This window comes from Coptis chinensis, chromosome 4 (assembly GCF_015680905.1).
Source record: "Coptis chinensis isolate HL-2020 chromosome 4, ASM1568090v1, whole genome shotgun sequence".
Lineage (NCBI taxonomy): Eukaryota > Viridiplantae > Streptophyta > Magnoliopsida > Ranunculales > Ranunculaceae > Coptis > Coptis chinensis.
The window spans coordinates 3,113,883-3,133,855 of record NC_141459.1 but is presented as its reverse complement, the minus strand read 5'-3'; the positions used below and the strand labels follow the sequence as shown (position 1 = coordinate 3,133,855).

Here is a 19,973-nt window from a genome sequence, read left to right as displayed (position 1 = left end):
TCTGCGAAGACCTAGATTCATCGATATGCCAACCTCAGTTCTAAGCATGCAATTTGTAACCGGTTTACTTTTGAAGCTAGACAAGCCAAACAACAAGGGATAACCGTATTCTCCCTAACCAACTATCTTCCCAAAACGAAATCTTGTCACCAAGCCCTAACTTATATACGGACACCTTTCGTAAAACATAGGAAAAACATTAAGGATTCCTTTCCAAACCCCACAACCATAAGAGATCTGAACCGAACCACTATTCCATCCGAAATGAGTTTCCCGAAATGGGACACAATCACTCTTCTCCACAAACTCGACGTTCCTCTCCAAATTGCCACAACCACTTACCCAACAAAGCTTGATTAAAACTACTCATGTCTCTCAAGACCTAAACCTCCGTTCTTAGCCAAACAACGCAACTCCCACCTAACCAAGTGATAGTGATGTTGCTTTCGTCCAAATCATCCCAAAGAAAGTTCCTCATAATTTCTTCAATCCTATTCCAAGCAACACTTTTTTGAATGACGAAAAGAGACATAAAATAGACAGGGAGACTAGCTAGGGTGCTTTTAATGAGGACTGACCACCCCTCCTTTTGATAAATACCTACACTTCCAACTTGTCAATTTCTTCTGGACTCTTTCAATAACCGGGTCCCAAATGAATTTAGACCGTGAATTTGCTCCAAGAGGCAACCCCAAGTACAAGGGAAGGAATCAACTTGACACCCCAAAACCATAGCTAAATCACCGAGACCAGAAACATTACCTACACCATAAATCTTACTTTTAGACAAGTTCACCTGCAGCCCCGACAAAGCTCAAAACAACAAAGGATGCCTGTCAACCATCTAATTTGATCCACCTGAGGTCCCAAGAAAACTAAAGTATCATCAACAAACTGGAGGTGAGAGATGTGAATCCTGTCATGCCCAACACGAAAGCCATCAAGGATCCCCAAATTCGCTCTAGAAATCATCACAACCAAGATAAAAAGATGGGAAATCGGATCTCCCTGCCTTGGCCCTTTAGAACTCTTAAAAAAGCTAGCTGGGAAACTATTAACAAGTACAGAAAAAGACACTGTAGAGATACATTTCCGAACCCATTTTCTCCACTTCACTCCAAAACCCGTCCTCAAAATATAATCCAAAAACTTTCAGTTAACATGGTCATAAGCCTTGGTTAAATCTATTTTACACACGACTTGAGAGCTATCACCTCTCTGTCTATCATCAATTGCCTCATACGCAATAAGGATACCGTCTAGAATTTGCCTATCATGAATAAACGCTCCTTGTTCTTGAGATATCACTTTGTGTAGAACCTTCTTAAGCCTTAGGGCCATAGACTTGGAACTAATCTTGTAAGCACTCCCAACCAGACTTATAGGCCTCAAATCACTTATGTTGTCGGCATCAGTCACTTTGGGAATTAACACAATGAAAGTGTTATTTAGATGGTGCACTAAGAATCCGGTGTCAAAAAAGTCCTCGACCATACTCATGAAATCAACACGAATGGTCTCCCAACACCTCTTATAGAACTCAATGGGAAACCCATCAGGCCCGGGGGATCTATCTCCTGCCAAAATCTCGATAGCCTCCCAAATCTCTTCCTCTCCAAACGGGTTTTCTAGCATCTTCTTGTCCAATCCAGAGATACCATCAAGAGGTATGGCATCCACAAAAGGTCTAACATCTGAAGACTCATAATATAGTCTAGTATAAAAATCCACAATACCATCTCTGAGGTTTCCCTCCCCTCTCACATCTCTGCCTTCAATCCATAAACTTTCCAAGTAGTTCACTCTATTCCTAGCCTTAGCCATATGGTGGAAAAACTTTGTACATTTTTCATCTTCAATTGTCACTCTGATCTTACATTGCAAATCTTACGATAACAAATCTTACATTACAAATCTTTAGTAACTTTGTCAAAGGTCGAGAAGCATGTATACTTATATTCAGAATAAGTTGGGCACAGTGCTCAGATCCCTTTTTAAGTAAAAACCATAAACAGGTATAGATGATTGACATGGTGCCTTTTTCTTCATGTTGACACCAGCCGAGCTAGCCCCAAGTCGGGTGAGAAGATACTAATATTTGTTCAAAGTTACCAACACATTTCAAAAACAAACATTCCTCATATCCTGTCAATGCGCACCTCCACACATTTTGGGCTTCAAAGCTCAATTTAATTTGACACGGGTTAGGATATTGTCACATTGTATCGTAAGCATATAATTTTAGCACTTAGCCTCTATCCTTTGATGGTTCCCAACCTTTCCTCTCTTATATGTCACCCTTTACATGAGAGATTTAGAAATTCAAGTAATCCGTACTTTTCCAGTTGTGGCTGCTTGGTAACTTAAACAATTATTATGTCTTTTTTACAGTTGATGTCAGATGGAGAAATTCTACATGCTGCTCCTTATCATCAGTTATTGGCCACTAGTCAAGAATTTCAGGTCCTTGTGAATGCCCATAAAGAAACTGCTGGTTCTGAAAGGCTCACCAACGTTGTATCTTCCCTGAGAACTGCAGCACCTACCAGGGAGATTAAGAAAGCACATAATGAGAAACAATTGGCAGCATCAGCAGATCAGTTGATTAAGTTAGAAGAGAGAGAATCAGGAGATACTGGCTTAAAACCTTATTTACAGTATCTCAACCAGAACAAAGGATACATATACTTCTCTTTTGCATGTCTCGGTCATTTTGTGTTTGTGGCCGGCCAAATATTACAGAACTCTTGGATGGCCGCGAAGGTTGAGGACCCTCATGTTGGCAAATTGCGACTGATCATAGTATACTTGATTATCGGATTCTTGTCCACATTGTTTTTGCTTCTTAGATCTATTTCTGTCGTTGCTCTTGGACTGCTGTCGTCAAAGTCTTTATTCTCACAATTACTGAGCTCTCTTTTCCGTGCACCAATGTCTTTTTATGATTCAACGCCGTTGGGAAGGATACTTACTCGGGTAAGAGTCTCCAAGATAGAACTTGACGTTTGTTATGTAAGGGTGTGTGAGGCACTAAGGCTTATCTCTGTTATTCTTTCTTCTTATACAGGTCTCTGCTGATTTAAGTATAGTCGACCTGGACGTCCCATTCAATTTGATTCTTGCCGTAGGTGCCACCACTAATACATATGCCAATCTAGGAGTATTGGCTGTTATTACTTGGCAAGTCTTGTTTGTTTCCATTCCAATGGTTTACTTGGCTATATGCTTACAGGTAAATATTAAATCGATACAGAGATTTACTTTTGCGATATAGAAAGAGTAGCACCGAAATGAAATAATTAAACATTCACTTTTCATGACCTTTGTCATACATGAAACTCTAAGAAGCTGGTTGAACATGGGGTTGATCTTTACTCTATAGTACGCAAGTATGGTTTTAACCATCTTGCTTCTTTGGTTGAAGTTTTGGTCACAGGTCGGAAACTCTTCTTTGAACATAATGTATTGTACTGCACTTCATAGATGCCTGATTGTCCTGAAAAAGATGAAGACTAAAACTGAAATGTATATCTTGGAATGGTTTTTAATGTAGATCTTACTGGCGGAAGCTTCAGTTTAATTGAATCTACACTTTAATTGAAACACAATTAAAAGACGACCTAAAAATCACTCTTTTATTGAATCTCTCAATCACAAATCACACATAAACACAACTACTGAAATCTTAACTACAAACCTATTATTTAAAGTAAACCTAGAAAGCATAAACCAATAGGAACACGACATGTGTCCAACTAACTAATGGACTCGAACCATGGGCTTGGACTCAACTAAAGGGCTCACCCCCATAACATGTAGAGGGAACATAGGCGCATCGACACTCGGACAGACTTCGACTAATGTTCTACATCAGTTTTACTCTCTCTGTTGGATCATAGGGATTCGTTATCCCTCTGCCATCTTTAAACTCCTACTCCCTACTTCCTCACTACCAACAAATTTGACAGATGTATGACAGGAAAAGGAGAATGTTTTTCTCCATTATTCTTCTGAAATGTGTGAATTTCTTCTGGCAGATTGAATTTTATTTCCCTCTTGTTTTCTCTTGTTATGTTGTTGTAATCACTCTAGTTTGTGTTATCCTGATTCTCTTTTCCTAAACTTGCAATTGTGTTTTTGAACACAGCAATACTATTTTGCTTCGGTGAAGGAGTTGATGCGGATCAATGGCACAACTAAGTCCATGCTAGCCAACCATCTAGCTGAATCTATAGCAGGGGCAATCACAATCAGAGCTTTCCAGAAGGAAGACCGATTCTTTGCTCAGAATTTGGACCTCATTGATACAAATGCTAGTCCATTTTTCCACAACTTTGCAGCAAATGAGTGGTTGATTGAGCGTTTGGAGATCTTAAGTGCCACCGTTATTTCCTCCTCAGCACTTGCAATGGTTTTACTTCCCCCTGGAACTTTTAGCCCTGGTGAGCTAAAATCAGAGCTTTCCAGAAGGAAGACCGATTCTTTGCTCAGAATTTGGACCTCATTGACACAAATGCTAGTCCATTTTTCCACAACTTTGCAGCAAATGAGTGGTTGATTGAGCGTTTGGAGATCTTAAGTGCCACTGTTATTTCCTCCTCAGCACTTGCAATGGTTTTACTTCCCCCTGGAACTTTTAGCCCTGATGAGCTAAAACTTTTCTTCTACTTTCGGGTGTTATTATCCCATCCTCAATGTTAACATACTAGATTTATTTATTTCATTTTATATTGATAATGGTCTGATGGATGAGATCTTTATCTATACTCTAGCTATCCAATTTTTTATATATTTATTGTTGTTAGATTTATTGAATTAACTTGAACAGAAATTGGATTATGATGACCTTCTTAGTCATTGTCTGGCTAATGGATGATTTTATTGCCAATTTTATGGTGGCAGGATTTATTGGAATGGCATTTTCATACGGTCTTTCATTGAATATGTCCCTGGTTTTCTCAATTCAAAATCATTGCACACTAGCAAACTACATCGTATCTGTCGAAAGGCTAAACCAGTACATGCACATTCCTAGCGAAGCCCCACTGGTTATTGATGAGAACCGCCCACCTCCCAACTGGCCCAGTGTTGGCAAAGTAGAAATTCAAGATTTGAATGTAAACTTTTAAGTGTATGCAACTTTGAATTAAAATGTGAATTTAGGCTTCATGGTTTATGAAGATCAATATACTAAGAAAAGTTTTCATCACACAGATCAAATACAGACCCGATACTCCACTTGTTCTACGGGGTGTCAGCTGCACAATTGAAGGTGGGCACAAGATTGGGATTGTCGGACGTACTGGCAGTGGGAAAACAACTCTTATCAGTGCCTTGTTTCGTTTGGTGGAGCCGGCAGGGGGGGAATTGTCATAGATGGCGTTGACATTTCCACCATTGGGCTTCATGACCTTAGATCACGTTTCGGGATCATCCCTCAAGATCCTACTCTTTTCAATGGGACTGTGAGATATAATATGGACCCATTATATCAACATACTGACCTGGAAATATGGGAGGTACTTCAGTTTCTGTTTGGCCTTTATAGTATGAAGAGAGTTATACAACAACTTAGAAATGTGAATACCATATATAACTCCTGAAAGCCCTTTTGTATCTCTATTGCACCACCAATTTATCTCTTCCTAATGGTCCACATAGTATGGATGCAATAATACAGAGACATTTTCGGATGATTTTAAAATCTAAGTACTGTATACAATCTTAGATAACATTTAATTACCACAACAGTGCATATTTTCTACTTAATTTTTCAGTTTTGATAGTTTATAGTTTGGATATAACTTTCGTAAGTGCAACCTCACTAGAAACTTTTTAGTACGTATAAGGAAAACTAGAGTAATTGGATTTTTGTGTGCACTTCTGTAGGTACTTAGAAAATGCCAGTTGGAAGAGGCCGTGCAAGATAAGGAAGAGGGTCTGGATGCTCCCGGTAAATGTTTAAGCTTTTGGGATTCTTTTATTATGAGCGAGGAATGATTTAATAATAAGAAATTTGGTGCTGCAGTGGTAGAAGATGGATTGAACTGGAGCATGGGACAGCGGCAATTGTTTTGTTTGGGCCGTGCCTGTTGAGGAGAAGTCGATATTGGTGCTTGATGAAGCCACTGCATCAATTGACAATGCAACAGATACAATCCTCCAAAACCATAAGAACGGAATTTGCCGATTGCACTGTGATCACAGTGGCTCACAGAATACCCACTGTGATGGACTGCACAATGGTGCTTGCTATTAGTGATGGTGAGTTATATCTTTGACCCAATTAGTGAAGTAACTTCACCACAGCAACCATGTCACAACTTGTCTTCATGAACCATCATGGAAGTATTAGTTGCTTGTGTTATTAGATTGGTTGCGGCCTGTGGATCATAACAGTTGGAATTATTTCTAAAGATGGATGGTTTTTATTTCTTTTCAGGGAAACTGGTAGAGTAATGATGAACCGATGAATTTGATGAATCGCGACGGATCATTGTTTGGGCAGCTTGTCAAGGAATACTGGTCTCACAGTGAAGTTAACTGACAGTTAACACCAATGTATATAGACGTGTTTCCAAAACGAACAGGATACGGGTTGAGAAGGGGGAGTTAGCAAAGTTAGACAATAAGTAGTATGAAAATGCAACTTTGGATGCACTGAGAAAAGATTCAGGGAAAGGGCCAAAGGTTTTGATTCATGTCTTTGAGGCTGTACATATTTTTGTATCGGAATTAGTATACTCAAACCGTATTTAGTATAGGAATTGAGATATTTTAGCCTGTTTTAGTTATATGATTAAAACGCCAACTACAATGAATACTTCATATATATGTTTGATGTTTCCTCTTTGCTGCTCTTCACTTTGCAGTTGGTACCAACCGCCAACGTTCATAAAAGGTTCATACAATGGTCTTCCAGGTCACTAACATTCATACAATTCGAATTCAAAAAGAGCAATGAAATCCAAATTAGGGTTTGAGGGAAATCATGGGCGAGTCGTTTTGGGATTGAGATTAAAATATATTATTGTTGATCCGAATTGAAAATTACAATGATGGATTAAAAACTTTTTGCTTTTAGTGTTTAAAAATCAGTCAAGTAAAATAGACAATATCAACAAAAAAAGAGTCAAAATAGAGGGAGTCCCAATTTTTCATACTTGGGATGATTGTTTTGGGCTTTCTTGACAAAGAGTGATGAAATTTGATCGAGGCACTTATTGACCAAATGTTGTGTATTTTGGGCTTGTGCTGTTTGGACCTCTTTATAGTCAAGTGAGCAGAGCCAACATTGGGCGAGGAGAGTATGTGGCCAAAATTTTATTTGGTTGGTTTTGTTTATCCTCATCTCTTCTGTGTCCCTCTCCCTCTCATCCCATTTCAATCTCTCCTCTTTCTTTCCCTCTCCACATCCTTCCAATTCTCCCCTTACCCCCATTACGCCATGCGATTATACTAAGTAATAATTGTATGTCGTAAGTTGTGCTCTCACAGGGCTAATAGCCTAATAGGGCTTTGGGGTTTTGAGATCGGCCCAACCGTGGTTTGGAATCCATGATGGGTGATGGACCCAAACGCGATTAAAATACATTGAAAATATTTTCGACGTGGCGATCAACTAGTCGTACAAAACACATTGAAAATATTTTACTTAGGGCATCTCCAATGGAGAGTGTATATATACACCTCCACATAAGTGCCACATAGGTGCCATTAGAATTTTATGGCCCCTCTTACACATTAATAGTTTCCACATCCAAAATGGTTTCCAATGCAACAAAGTTTAAGAGTTTGTAAAATTAAAAAACTATGAAAAACCGACGGTCAAAGTCCGTCGTAAGGGGTTTAACAAAAAAAAAATAAACCGCACGTCACTTTGAGTAACGTCCGAAGTTTATTAAAACTAGGCCAACCAATAAATGACGGTCTTTACCCGTCGCAAACGTTACAATTCTAAAAAAAAATAAAACAGACGTGAGTTTAAGTGACGTCCGAATTTCTTTTTAATTGGGACGTTACTTCAAAATGGCGTCCGAATGTTTATTAACTAATAGCGGATGGGGAATTCCCCACCCCTCTATTAGCTATTAGCTTATCACCCTGATTTACACCCCCATTGGAAACATGTTTTGACATTTAGAGTGTAAATTTTACACTTTAAACAATTTACACCTCCATTGGAGATGCCCTTACATCAGTTATAACTGCAGCTTAATTAAAGTTTCAGATATGCTCAAAGTCGGACACCATCCAATTTGGAAAAAGGACCATTCAAAGATGTTAGGACTCGCTTTCTTTTCGACGAGAGTTTTACTTGTGGGTGCTTTTTTTATCTTTCCATCATATGCCTCCTAGTTGCGGGGGCACTCTTTGCAGTCCTAGTATTGCTCTATCTTTGCTTCTCCCCCACTTGAGTCATTATCCGTCTCTTCTTTATAGCTCTCAGTTTTTCTCACTCGATTCATCTTCTATGGCCAGCATCATCCCCGACATTGAAATCCCCTCGGTTTTGCTTTCTTTGGAATCCGACAGCAACAAACCCGAACAAACAATATGAGTCTTAATCCTCCATTAACATTTGGGGAGAAATGCATGCATATGCTCTATATAACATTGTTTAGATATAATATCAATATTAACAGTTTGGCAGAACCTAATGCTAATTGCAAATATAACAAAACTGATATGATTAGAGGAAACCTTACCTTTACGTGGTGCTTTGCTAGCATCGTTCAGCCTTTGACAAACAATATTGAAATTTTCTCAGTTTTGCTTTCTTGGAGTCTCAGTCTTTTCATTTGGGGAGAAATGTATGCATAAGCTCTATTTAGCAAGCTGACCAACAAGCTGGCTAATACATGACCGAACTCACAAAAAATTAAAACCAACACAAGCAGCCAGACCACGCATTCCTACAAAGCAAACATGTATTACAGTTAGATTCATGTGGAAAGCTTCTATGGAGATACAATACCTTTAAAAAGAAATAAAGTAGTCCTGGTTACCAAGTTTAAGTGGTGCTCCTTTCAATAAATATCTTAGTTACCTAACTGCTAGTACCACCAGTATTACTACTGCCATCACCATTACCTATACTACTACAGTCCATATTAGACCCGTGTATGCGGCCCCATATCATGGCCTCTTCCAATTGATTCCCTACTGGGTACAAAGTATGAATTAGATGACCACCCAAAAGTCTACTGTGCTTGCAATCCAATCACAAAACAATCTCTTACTCTTCAGAACCACCAAGGGGAATATTTCATTATTCACCCTGGGGCAAAATTTCCTTGAAGTAGCAAAACAAGAAGTAAAACTAATAAAGGGTAGTAACAGAGAAAACTAACACTCATGAGGTTTAAGTTCTAGTTGTTCTAGCTTTCAAATGGCCTTTGTATGTTACCAGACTTTCCAAAAGAAATGCTCGCGATGAAAGGACAGCTTTGCTTGGGCAAGTTGACTCCAATCAGTCTTTTCACGTCCAACAAAACAGGAATTCATAGATCGACTTAAGAAGCTTCTTATTTTTTAAATAAGAAATATAGGAATTCAATGATTTTGGCTACCAAGAGAGCACCAACAAGAATAGAAGCCTCCGTGAAGGTGAATTACCTTTGTCGGACGAGAAAGCAAAACGAATTGTTGGAGCAGGACAGGACCCATGTACATGAAACAAAGCCGAATAACTGCTAAGAAAGTAGTAGAAACAAAGTCTTTCCAGAAACACGAAACAGTGTTGTTAGAACTGGATGCATTGAGTTTTCGGATGGTTTAGGCCATTTGGATGCAAAGAGTTGTCGCGATAACCTCTGCTCCATGATCGGGAGCAAGTGACGGAATTTCATCAAGCCTGAAGGGATTTGTAGCATTTTTCCAACAATCGATTCGACCAATGCCACACAACTCTTGAGATTAAAGTAGCTGCAACGTAACCTCACGACATTTTATTTGCTCAGTAGAGGTTCTTCTTTTTAGTTTTGGGCTCTTTTTGGGGAGTCCTACTTGTACTTTTGGTTTCGATTCCTTTAACCTCCTTCTTGATCCTCCCATATTTCTCTTTCTATCAGTTGAAGTCTAGACTGTGGAAGTGTAGGTTGGGGGAAAGTAAAATATGTACCAGCCATATTAAAGCATTAGAAACACTTAAAGCATGTTTAGTCCCTTTCTTTGTTTAAGGCACTAACCACCCACAAACAAAAAGTGTGATAGTTTGTAAATTATTATTTTCGTACTAAATATTCCACGAAAATACCCAACGCCAACGGTACTAAAAACCAGACTGACAGATACAAAATGTGAGAATTCAAGAGTGTTGCAAGTGCTTAAACGATCCTTTAGCTAGCACAATAATAGTATGAATCATTTAAAAATGTGTGTATAAGAGTTCAAATTGATTGCTTCCTGATAAGGTTGGGTGTCTTTTAAATTTCTAGCTAAAAGTAACAGAGTATACATTGAATAAAATGCATGATATAAAAACGTATTATTGTTTCAAAAAAATTATTAGTAGAAATTACTTGACTCTTTGCATAAAATGTATATTTTCTCCCGTTTTCCCTTCTAGAAAGGTAATGGTGTGCTGATTTCATGTGTTAACTTATCTGAATATTACTTTGCATACAAGTATTTGTTAATCTTTATTACTTGCCAATCTACATTTTTCTTGGTAATATATTCTTTTGTTTCTTAATTTTTTTTTTTATTTGTTTCCTTGACTCATTTTTTTCCGAAGCCTCATTCGATTGGTATTAATTTTCCCTGGATTGACCGTTCTACATAGTCCTACTTTAGTAGATATTGTCTTTTCAGTAACTAATATGTTTTTAAAGATTTCTTTTGTAATTGAAGGTACTTTTCATTAGTTATCTTTTTGATGAGGGACTTCGATGAAAAATTTACTGAATCATTGTTGCAGTCTCCAGGGCTCTAGGTACAAACTTTATAATATAAGGATCTGAAGAGATCAGAATAAGGGATGTGGAGGAGACCAGCTGCCCAGTCCTTATACACCCTCGGAGATGTCCACTTAAAACTCTAATACTCTATCAATGACTACCATGTACCACTTCTTTATCAATATGTTAAATAGCAAAATTTCAGTACAAACTAAGATAAAACCGATGTTTAGATCTAACAACAAACAAGGTTTCTTTGGATATCAGTTCCTGTTATTCCAAACTGTATGTCAATGATTGTCAACAATGCGATCTGCTCTGTTTAAGGAACTCACCTGATCAGGAGTTAGAAAAACTGATCCAAAAATGTTGCTTATCATATCCTCTTACCTGCTAAAGTTGCTGAAGACTTTTGATCATGAAACTTAGCTGCACTAAACGTCATGAGATTCAACAACTTCCTCTTGTGAACCTGAAATTAGACATAGACGACTGGTATAAGTATCAAAGCTCACATAGTCACATGTCAATAGGGAAGAATATTTGAAATCATTTTGTGATTTCGCACTGAACAAAATACTTAGACATGGTAGCACCTCCCTGTCTTGAGAAGGGCTGCAATAGCAAAAGGAATATCTCAATAAAGGTTTAATATTTCTCTGATCAAAGGTTTGGGAGAAATGGAGGGATAGTGGGATACACCTTTTGGGATGTTTGTGTTCCGTTGGGAGGCTTTGCCTCGCATGTTGTAATTAGTTCAGTTTTCTTGTATTCTCTTTGTTGTTGTTGTTTTTTCTTTCCTTGTTTCTTTTTCTTGCATTGTAATAGGTGATCTCATCCTAAACTCCCTTAAGCCTCGATTTGGTACGCTCTCGCAGAGTCCGCTTTTTGAAACAGTGCTAATAAAAAATTTCATTTTACCGATAAAAGAAAATAAATAAATAAATAATTGTTTCGCATGAAGCACTCAACCAAACATATTAGTAGCCAAATGCTATGTTAACTAAAAATTTTATTATTACACCATAAACAAGACAAGCTAGTATTACAAAACAACATAACATTACAAAAAAGTTGTTCCATACCAAAGCACCGCGACAAAGTACATAAGCTATAGAAAAGTTTTCGAAAGTCCAATAAATCACACGAGAAGATCCGAGAGGCATGTCCACCTTTTAGAATGGTAGACGAACGGGAGATAAGCAGATATGATATAACTAATAAACATCCAATGTGAGACTTCCAAACAACTAAACATATACAATGACACAGTCCATAAATACATGCTCCCTAGTCATATTGGTTTTGATTTTATTCTTTAGGGACACCAATAGAGGTTAGCAATTACCATGATTGACAAGGAGTTTGGAGACACCAATAACTTCAAGTACCTACTTAAGGTGAATCTGGCGTCTTCGATTTATGAAAAGAAAAAAGAAAAAAAAACGATAAATACTTTCACATAGGAAAATACATAAATGCATAATTCAAAAAAATAAAAATAAATAATAATTATTGCTATTGCTATTATGAAGTACAAATGAAGAGAAGAATGTAAAAAGATAGCAGCTTACAAGTAAAAGTTGTTTAGGACTGGTAAACTAGTTCAACTCTTTCAACAAGAATAGAGTAAATCTCAAATCTTGGCACATTTTAGGAAGTACTATAAAAGGGATAAGGAACCAAGTATTGTTTCTCATGTTATGCAATGCAAAATGACCTTCTATACATATAAGTAACCATGAACAACTCAAAATTATTTCTTTAGGACAATTAATATAATACATGTCTTAATATAATATCATAAACAAGATCCCCAGTATTACAAAACATCACATTCAACCTGTTCCAACCAAAGCACAGTCTGAAATAAGTGGGATGTAAAATAATTTATGAAGTCCACCAAATTCAACTAGGAGAAACAAGAAGAATGTACTCAATTTAGAGAGGTAGTCAAACAGAAACAGGAAACAAACAACCCTCATAGTTAACCAGAAACAAGAGATGATAAGATGAAAATTGATAGTGAAGAAGAGATAATACTAGTTAACCATAACCACACTATTTCAAGAAACAACTAGTTAGCCACATAGTAAATTCGAGGGACATCACCTTTAGCACAGCCTTTTGGCAGGCTTTGAGAAGCATCTCCATTTCTTTAGAATTTGGTCCACCTTCCACAAGCAAGTCCACTAGAAGAGAAGTTTTTTTTGCATCTGGTGAGAAACCCTTGTCAAGCATGATATTGAGAAGTTGCATTGCCTTGTGGGTATCATTTTTTTTGGTCTAGGAATCCTTGGACCATGATATTGAAAGTGAAATCATCTGCAGCAAAACCCTTCTCTTGCATCTCATAAAACAAATCTTGAGCTTCTTTCGAATTCCCTTCTCTAAAACATCCACTAATCATTACGATATATGTCCTAGTGTTAATAAGCTGCAAATCCCTGGCTGAGAGGGTACGAAAGATTTCCTTGGCCTCACTTATTTTACCATCTTTGCACATACCATCAATGATGATGTTGTAAATCAGAACATCAGCTTTCATTCCATTATTTTCCATCACATGGAACAGTTCCATTGCTTCAGCAGAACAACCATTTCTGAAGAGGCCATGTATTAATGAACTATATGTGAACTGGTCAGGTTTTTCCCCACAAGCTTTCATGTCTTTTCAGAAGCTCTTTTTGCAACCAAAACTTCTCCACTCTTGCAAAATCCATCTATCAGGGTACTATAGGTTATAGTGTTGGGTTTGAATCCCTTAAGTTGCATCTCCTTGAAAACTTGATCTGCCTTGTCCATCCTCCTAGCCTTGCAATAGCCATTGATCAAAATGTTATAGCTAACCACATCAGGACCATGACCTCTAGCAACCATCAAATCGAAAACACATTTTGCCTCCGTTATCCGCCCTTTGCAAGCAATATCCATCCATCAAACTATTGTATTTGACTGTGTCAGCCTCTTCGCCTCTTTCAATCATTGTCTGGAATAGTTCAAATGCTTCATCGACCATCCCATCTTTGCAACAAAGCGTCAATTATAATACCATCGTGTGTCCATCTGGTAAGATTCCCCTACCTGTCATTTCATTGAACAGTCTTATTGCATCCTTCCCTTTCCCTGAAGTGTATAAACCATCAATTAAAGCATTGTGCGTGAAAACATCAGGATTTATTCCTCTTTGAGATGACATTTCTTGAAATACCTCAAAAGCCTCCTTTATCCATCCTTGTTTGCAAAGAGAATCCACCAAGATGTTAAAAGTTACAACATTCGGTGAGACATTTTCAGATAACATTTGGCTGAATACCCTCTTGGCATCTTCCCACTGATTTGATGTGCATAGGTGCCTGATTAAAGAGGTAAATGTGAAAACATCAGGTTTTAAACCTCTCTGAGACATCAGTTGTAACAAATCAAAAGCTTTGTTTGCCCTGCCTTCTTTACAAAATGCATCCACCAAAATGGTAAAGGTTATGACATTCGGTGTGACATTATGCGCCAACATTTTGTCAAATAAATGTATGGACTCTTTCCATCGACCAGATCTGCATAGCCCGCAAATCAAAGAGGTGTAGGTGATAACATTAGGTGTAAGGTTTCTGGAGGTCATTTCCTGAAATAGATTAAAGGAGTCATTCACCAAATTCTCCTTACAAAGGGTGTCGATAAGCATAGTGTATATATGAACAGTAGGAGGAAACTGTTTGTTTTCCATTGCCCTCATGAATTGAAGAGCAGCAGTAGAATTCACAGACTTGCAAATCCCATTCATTACTGTCCCATAACTGACTTCATCACATGGATACCTGTTTTCCAGCATTCGGGTAAAAAGATCCATAGCGTCTGCTACTTTACCCCCTTTACACAGCCCCTTAAGTAGGGTGTTCAAAGTAACAGCATTAGGTTCAAATCCGCGTTTCAGAATGCTCCCGAAGACAGCAAAACCGAAATCAACCCGACCCATATTGGAGTAACAATTGATTAGTGTAGAAAGTGTAAAAATATCAGGTTGAATACCAGCGGCATCCATCCTTTTGGACATAGATAAAGCGACAGAAAAGTGTTTCATCTTAACAAGTGCTCCTAGTAATTGGTTAAAAGGTAAAATGGAAGGCGAGTGTTTCATCTTAATCAACTTATCGAACAGACCCAAAGCCTCATCAAGTTCAAGTGTTCCTGATTTACATCTGTCCCGTACAAAATAGGAGAAAGAGGAAGTAGTAGAATTAGTCTGGGAATGGAAAAGAGAAGGAAAATTTGTTACCAGCTTATTATTACGTTGGCGACCCAAGAATCCAACAACACATCCTGCTCTTCTCCACATCGCCATTTCCAACAACTCAGTAGCACGTGATTTCGAACCAAGTAAAAAAAAAATTGCTAATTGAGTGATTTTGTTTACCCATTTACCAGGCTCATATTCGTTTTACACCATTTGGGGATGTCACACCAAATAAGGCTGAGTCCAATGGCTCCCTGTCCCCATAAAAGGGGAGTCACTTCCATTGGTTTTCACTCTCTATCTCCAAATTACTCTCTATATATACAGAGCAATTTAGAGAGTACAAAGTACTTTTGACGCAAGTTGGTTTGGCATAGAATGAAATTGTTCTTAATTTGGCGCTGGTAGAATGGAATATATAGTTTTTTTGTTTTTTTTATTTTTGGTTGTGGGGCAGATGAAAGATGAAGTGGGTAGGATTATGGGGATCTCATTCTACACCATATTAACTAACTGGCATGATATTGTTGCAACCATTGGACACAATATTCAACTTTGTATCCGTAAAACACTGTTTTTTTTATGGGATAGAGATATAGAGTCCAAAACCATTGGACTCAGAGTAGTGATATAAAGGGACAAAGGCGAAAAGAGAAAGAGTGGAGAAAAAACCCTAAATCCCAGGGAGAGAATAGAGAGAAGAGAATTGGAAGAAAAGCCCGATCTCGACAATTTTACAAGAGGTGAATCAAAGGGATATACACATTGACGGGTAGTAAGGCTAAAAGGTGTAAATTTGGTTCACACATTTGGCGACGACTGACTGCGGGAAGTGAGTCACCCACGACCATGTGGTAAAAGAAAGAAACATATAATATGGCTACAATAGCTAAAAAGAGGAGTAGGAGACCTATGAAGATTACAGTTCAAGAAGTTGAAGAAGAAATGGTGAATGTTGTATATGAATATAGGAGAAAGCAATATTGTTCATGTGAAGAAGAAGTCGTGCGTGCTCCAGATTGGTCGTGACCAAGGCGCCCCGCGCCCTTGCCGTGAAAAAGAATATATTTTTTTTGACTTCTTCTGAAACAAAGTTCTTGGACTTTTGACTTTGAGAAAATAAGAGGCGTGCAGCGCTCGATTTTATCTTATCGAGCTGGCGCTGCGCTCATGTCTAAACTTCGATGGATTTCTATTTTACATAATGCTTAAGTGCGGTTTCTATAAAAGCAGAAACAAGATTTTAAAAAACCCTAAGTCTTGAATGGAAATCAATTTTGATATCAAAATTGAGGAAAACTTATTCTGAAAAAACTTGTAAGGAGAGAGGTAATCTGAAAATGCGTAAGGTGGAGACTTGAAATAAGTGATTGTAATCTTCATTCCCATACTTATAAAGGATTAGCTCTTGTGGAAGTAGGCATCGTTTGGTAGAGCGTTATATCTTGTGTTGTGGTATGTTTTACTTTATTTGTACTATTATTACTTGTTTGTGATAGTTGTTGATTGTTTGGAAGGTTGGGTTTGTTGTTGGTTGTAGTGAAAGTTTAGATTTTTGTATGGAGTAATAGTTTGTCCAATTGCAAGTTATCTTAGTAGGGGATCAATTGGTATTGTTGTCCCCGACAAAGTGGCATCAAAGCTAAGTTAGATTAATGCAGGTTGTTATCAAATTTTGCTTTCGAAAGTGTTTGACAAAATTAGAAAGAAGGTTTGAGTTGGAAATAGCTTATAGAAATGGATTATTATGTAAACACTTTCATGACTAGCGAATAGAGACTAAATACACTATTTTGAAAGCGAGATGGAAGACTTGCTCTATTCTGCAAGGACTTAGCTGGCTTCATTAAGAATGGAGGAGTAAAGCGGGAAGCAACTACAGAGTAGGTGAGTGGAGCAAGTTTGTTGAAAAAAGCAATTGGGTACATTAGACAATGGATTGTGATAATGTCTTCCACCATGTATCCCGAGACTACCATTTTTGGTTTGTGGAAGAAACTTGAAGACCTCTATGAGAGAAAGTTGGTAAAAAAAAAAGTACTACTCATTAAGAAGTTTGCTAACAGTAATCTGAAAGGTTCTTGATATGCGAGCATCTTAATAAAGTACAAAATACCATCAATCAATTGCACTTGATGAAGATTAATATGGGTGATGAAGTTGAGGCTTTATTTGACATTGGCATTCAACAATTTGGAAACCTCATAAGGCGACTAAAGCGATTTTCGGCTTTTATTGAAATAGGAACTCACTATGATCTCTTGGGGCTAATCAGCAAGTATGTTGACACTTTTTGAATCTGAAAGGTCTTTGGATATTGTAAATTGTTGAAGAAAGAACACACTTTAAGTTTTGGCGTTGGAGATGTTAGTTTCTTGTTAGTCGCGAGATAGTGTAAACTTAAAGCCACAAAAATAATATTGATATTGGTAGTCGATGTCTTCTTTTTTATTTAGCATTGTGGTTATTTGATTCCTCGAATGCAGTGGAAGCTTATATGGAGCGATTACCTTGCACAATCAAAGGGTGGTCAACCAATGTCTAGAAAATTTGCGGTACAAAGAGGCCAAGTTTTACGCATATCTGACATCTTAAATGGGATATCGACTACATAAAACACACCTTCATGGATTTTAATATAGGAGAATTGAATTACTACAATTTATAGTTCCATAGGAATTGAAATGGATTTAATGTTGGTTGAACATACTGGGAGAGGAGTATATATTTGTTTCAGTTTATGAATACTTAGGCGCGCGCTCAACAAAGAAAATGATACGAGTTAAAAGTGTTTAAATTTTGATGAATATAATTTTATCATTTCAATTGTTTTATAGGATTGAATATTAGGTTAATCCGTTATACAAAAAATAAATAATTGGCATCAATTCATGACTTCAAATTAGGTGTCAAAAATACAACAAGATCTAAACTATTTCAATAATTGCCTTTATTCCCCCATACTATTATGCATCACTGGGCATCCATAAACACTAGCAAGGAAGTATGTCAACCAATATGTAGTAGCAATTTTAAAGAAAATGTTTACAAATTCCCACACATTTGAAAATACTTAGATCAGTTAGATGTATTAATCACAAACAACATAATAAGTGGCTACGGCATGAGCAATACCTAGTATACAACGTGCTAATAGGATAAAACATCAGTTATTAGTACATTAATTAAGGAACAAAGAAATCAATTAAGGAAATAAATAAAATATATATATATATATATATATATATATATATATATATATATATATATATATATATATATATATTTATTATATAAGCCTGTTTTAAATGAGATCATTAACTCTTTGATCTTTGGTGGTTCGAGTCCCAGGACCTCGGTATCATCATCCAAAGGTTTACCGACTTTGCTAGTCGGACCTTGGGTGATGATACCAAAGGTATGGTATCAAGGAGAAAAAATATATAAGGAGGAAATCTTAAATAGAAAGCAATGTTTTGGCTATGATAATATGATACAAAGGAAATGAATAAAGGTAAATAAAAGAAGTTTCACCGCATAAATGGTAATATTGAAAGCTAAAATTATTGGAGGGTTTTTTTTTTTTCCCCTGTATGGCTCGAGTTTTTTTGGTTTGGGTGAAAGTATATTTTTTCCATACAAAGTGAGGGTGAGCTAGGGCGTAGCCCTAGCCCCTTGGCTCCCCTATGGCTAGCTACACTATTTTGTACTATTTTTATGCGACAAGAACAAATTATATATAAGATATGTTAACAAGTTGAAGCATTTACAAAATGATATAAGAATATAAGATGGGTTAGTTGATACATTAATATTATTTATTGTTGATGTCTACTTGAAAAAGATTAATATATATATATATATATATTGATTGTGTGTGTGTCTTGTGAAATGCATTAAAGGAGGCATACTCAAAGCATCTACTATCTATATACTAAAAGCAGAGACCTTTAAAGGATGATTTTCTCTCTCCTATGTCACTCTAATATGAGAGTTAGCTTTTTTCTCTATCTATGTGACACTATAATATGAAAGATAGTATTTTCTAATAGCCTACAATCCTAAACGTCACATGGAACCTCTTTGGAGAGTTTGAGTGTATTCTAATTCTTATATTTGGAGCTCTTTGGAGAGTTTGAGTGTTTTTCTAATTCTTATATTTGGAGAGTTTGAGTGTATTTTCAATTATTATATATTTGATCAAATAAAAAAAAAAAATTGCTAAAAATAGGTGATTTGTAGAATGTAATTTCATATTACGAATCAAACACTTTTATTGTTATAATTTTTATATATTTGATCAAATAAAAAATTGCTAAAAAATAAGTGATTTGTAGAAACTAATTCCATATTACAAATCATACAATTTTAGTGTCTATGAGACTATGATAAAAGCACCGACTTATTTTGAATATATCTTTTTAACACGTAACAATTATACAAAAAATAACATCACAAAAATATATAATAGAAAATGAAAAAAAAAAAAATAATAATGACAAAGCAATAATGACAAATATTTTAAAATATGTATAATATTGAATGAAACTAACATAAAAAAAAAATAATTAATGGGAAACCAAAACTGGATGCAAATGTATGAACTAAACTCAAATAATATTTAACGGAAAATCGGAAACCTGGATGCAAATACAAGCATTAAACTAATCTTAAAAGTAATAATAGAAAATCAGAATATGGATACAACTACATTAAACTAACCCTCAAAGAATAATTAGCTTGGAAAATCAAAACTTGGATGCAAATACATCAAACTAACATTAAAATTAATTGTCGAAAATTTCGAACCTGAATGCAAATGCATTGAGCTAACCCTCAAA

At 36.6% G+C, this 19,973-nt stretch overlaps 2 protein-coding genes across 2 annotated transcripts; one reads left to right on the top strand and one right to left on the bottom strand.

Moving 5' to 3' along the window:
- The first annotated feature begins 2,119 nt into the window (after positions 1-2,119).
- Positions 2,120-6,296, top strand: LOC147501231 (ABC transporter C family member 10-like). Its single transcript, XM_086606251.1, is given in 11 exon segments — positions 2,120-2,227; positions 2,392-2,976; positions 3,068-3,232; positions 4,148-4,442; positions 4,903-5,117; positions 5,215-5,362; positions 5,365-5,519; positions 5,890-5,953; positions 6,029-6,089; positions 6,091-6,162; positions 6,164-6,296. Coding segments are annotated over 10 exon segments (1,875 nt in total). The 5' UTR covers positions 2,120-2,227; positions 2,392-2,394; the 3' UTR covers positions 6,282-6,296.
- A 1,823-nt stretch (positions 6,297-8,119) lies between these two features.
- Positions 8,120-16,031, bottom strand: LOC147501230 (uncharacterized). Its single transcript, XM_086603771.1, is given in 7 exon segments — positions 8,120-8,519; positions 8,709-8,915; positions 11,237-11,373; positions 13,014-13,570; positions 13,573-13,817; positions 13,819-13,929; positions 13,960-16,031. Coding segments are annotated over 4 exon segments (2,034 nt in total). The 5' UTR covers positions 15,241-16,031; the 3' UTR covers positions 8,120-8,519; positions 8,709-8,915; positions 11,237-11,373; positions 13,014-13,173.
- Between the last annotated feature and the right edge of the window lie 3,942 nt (positions 16,032-19,973).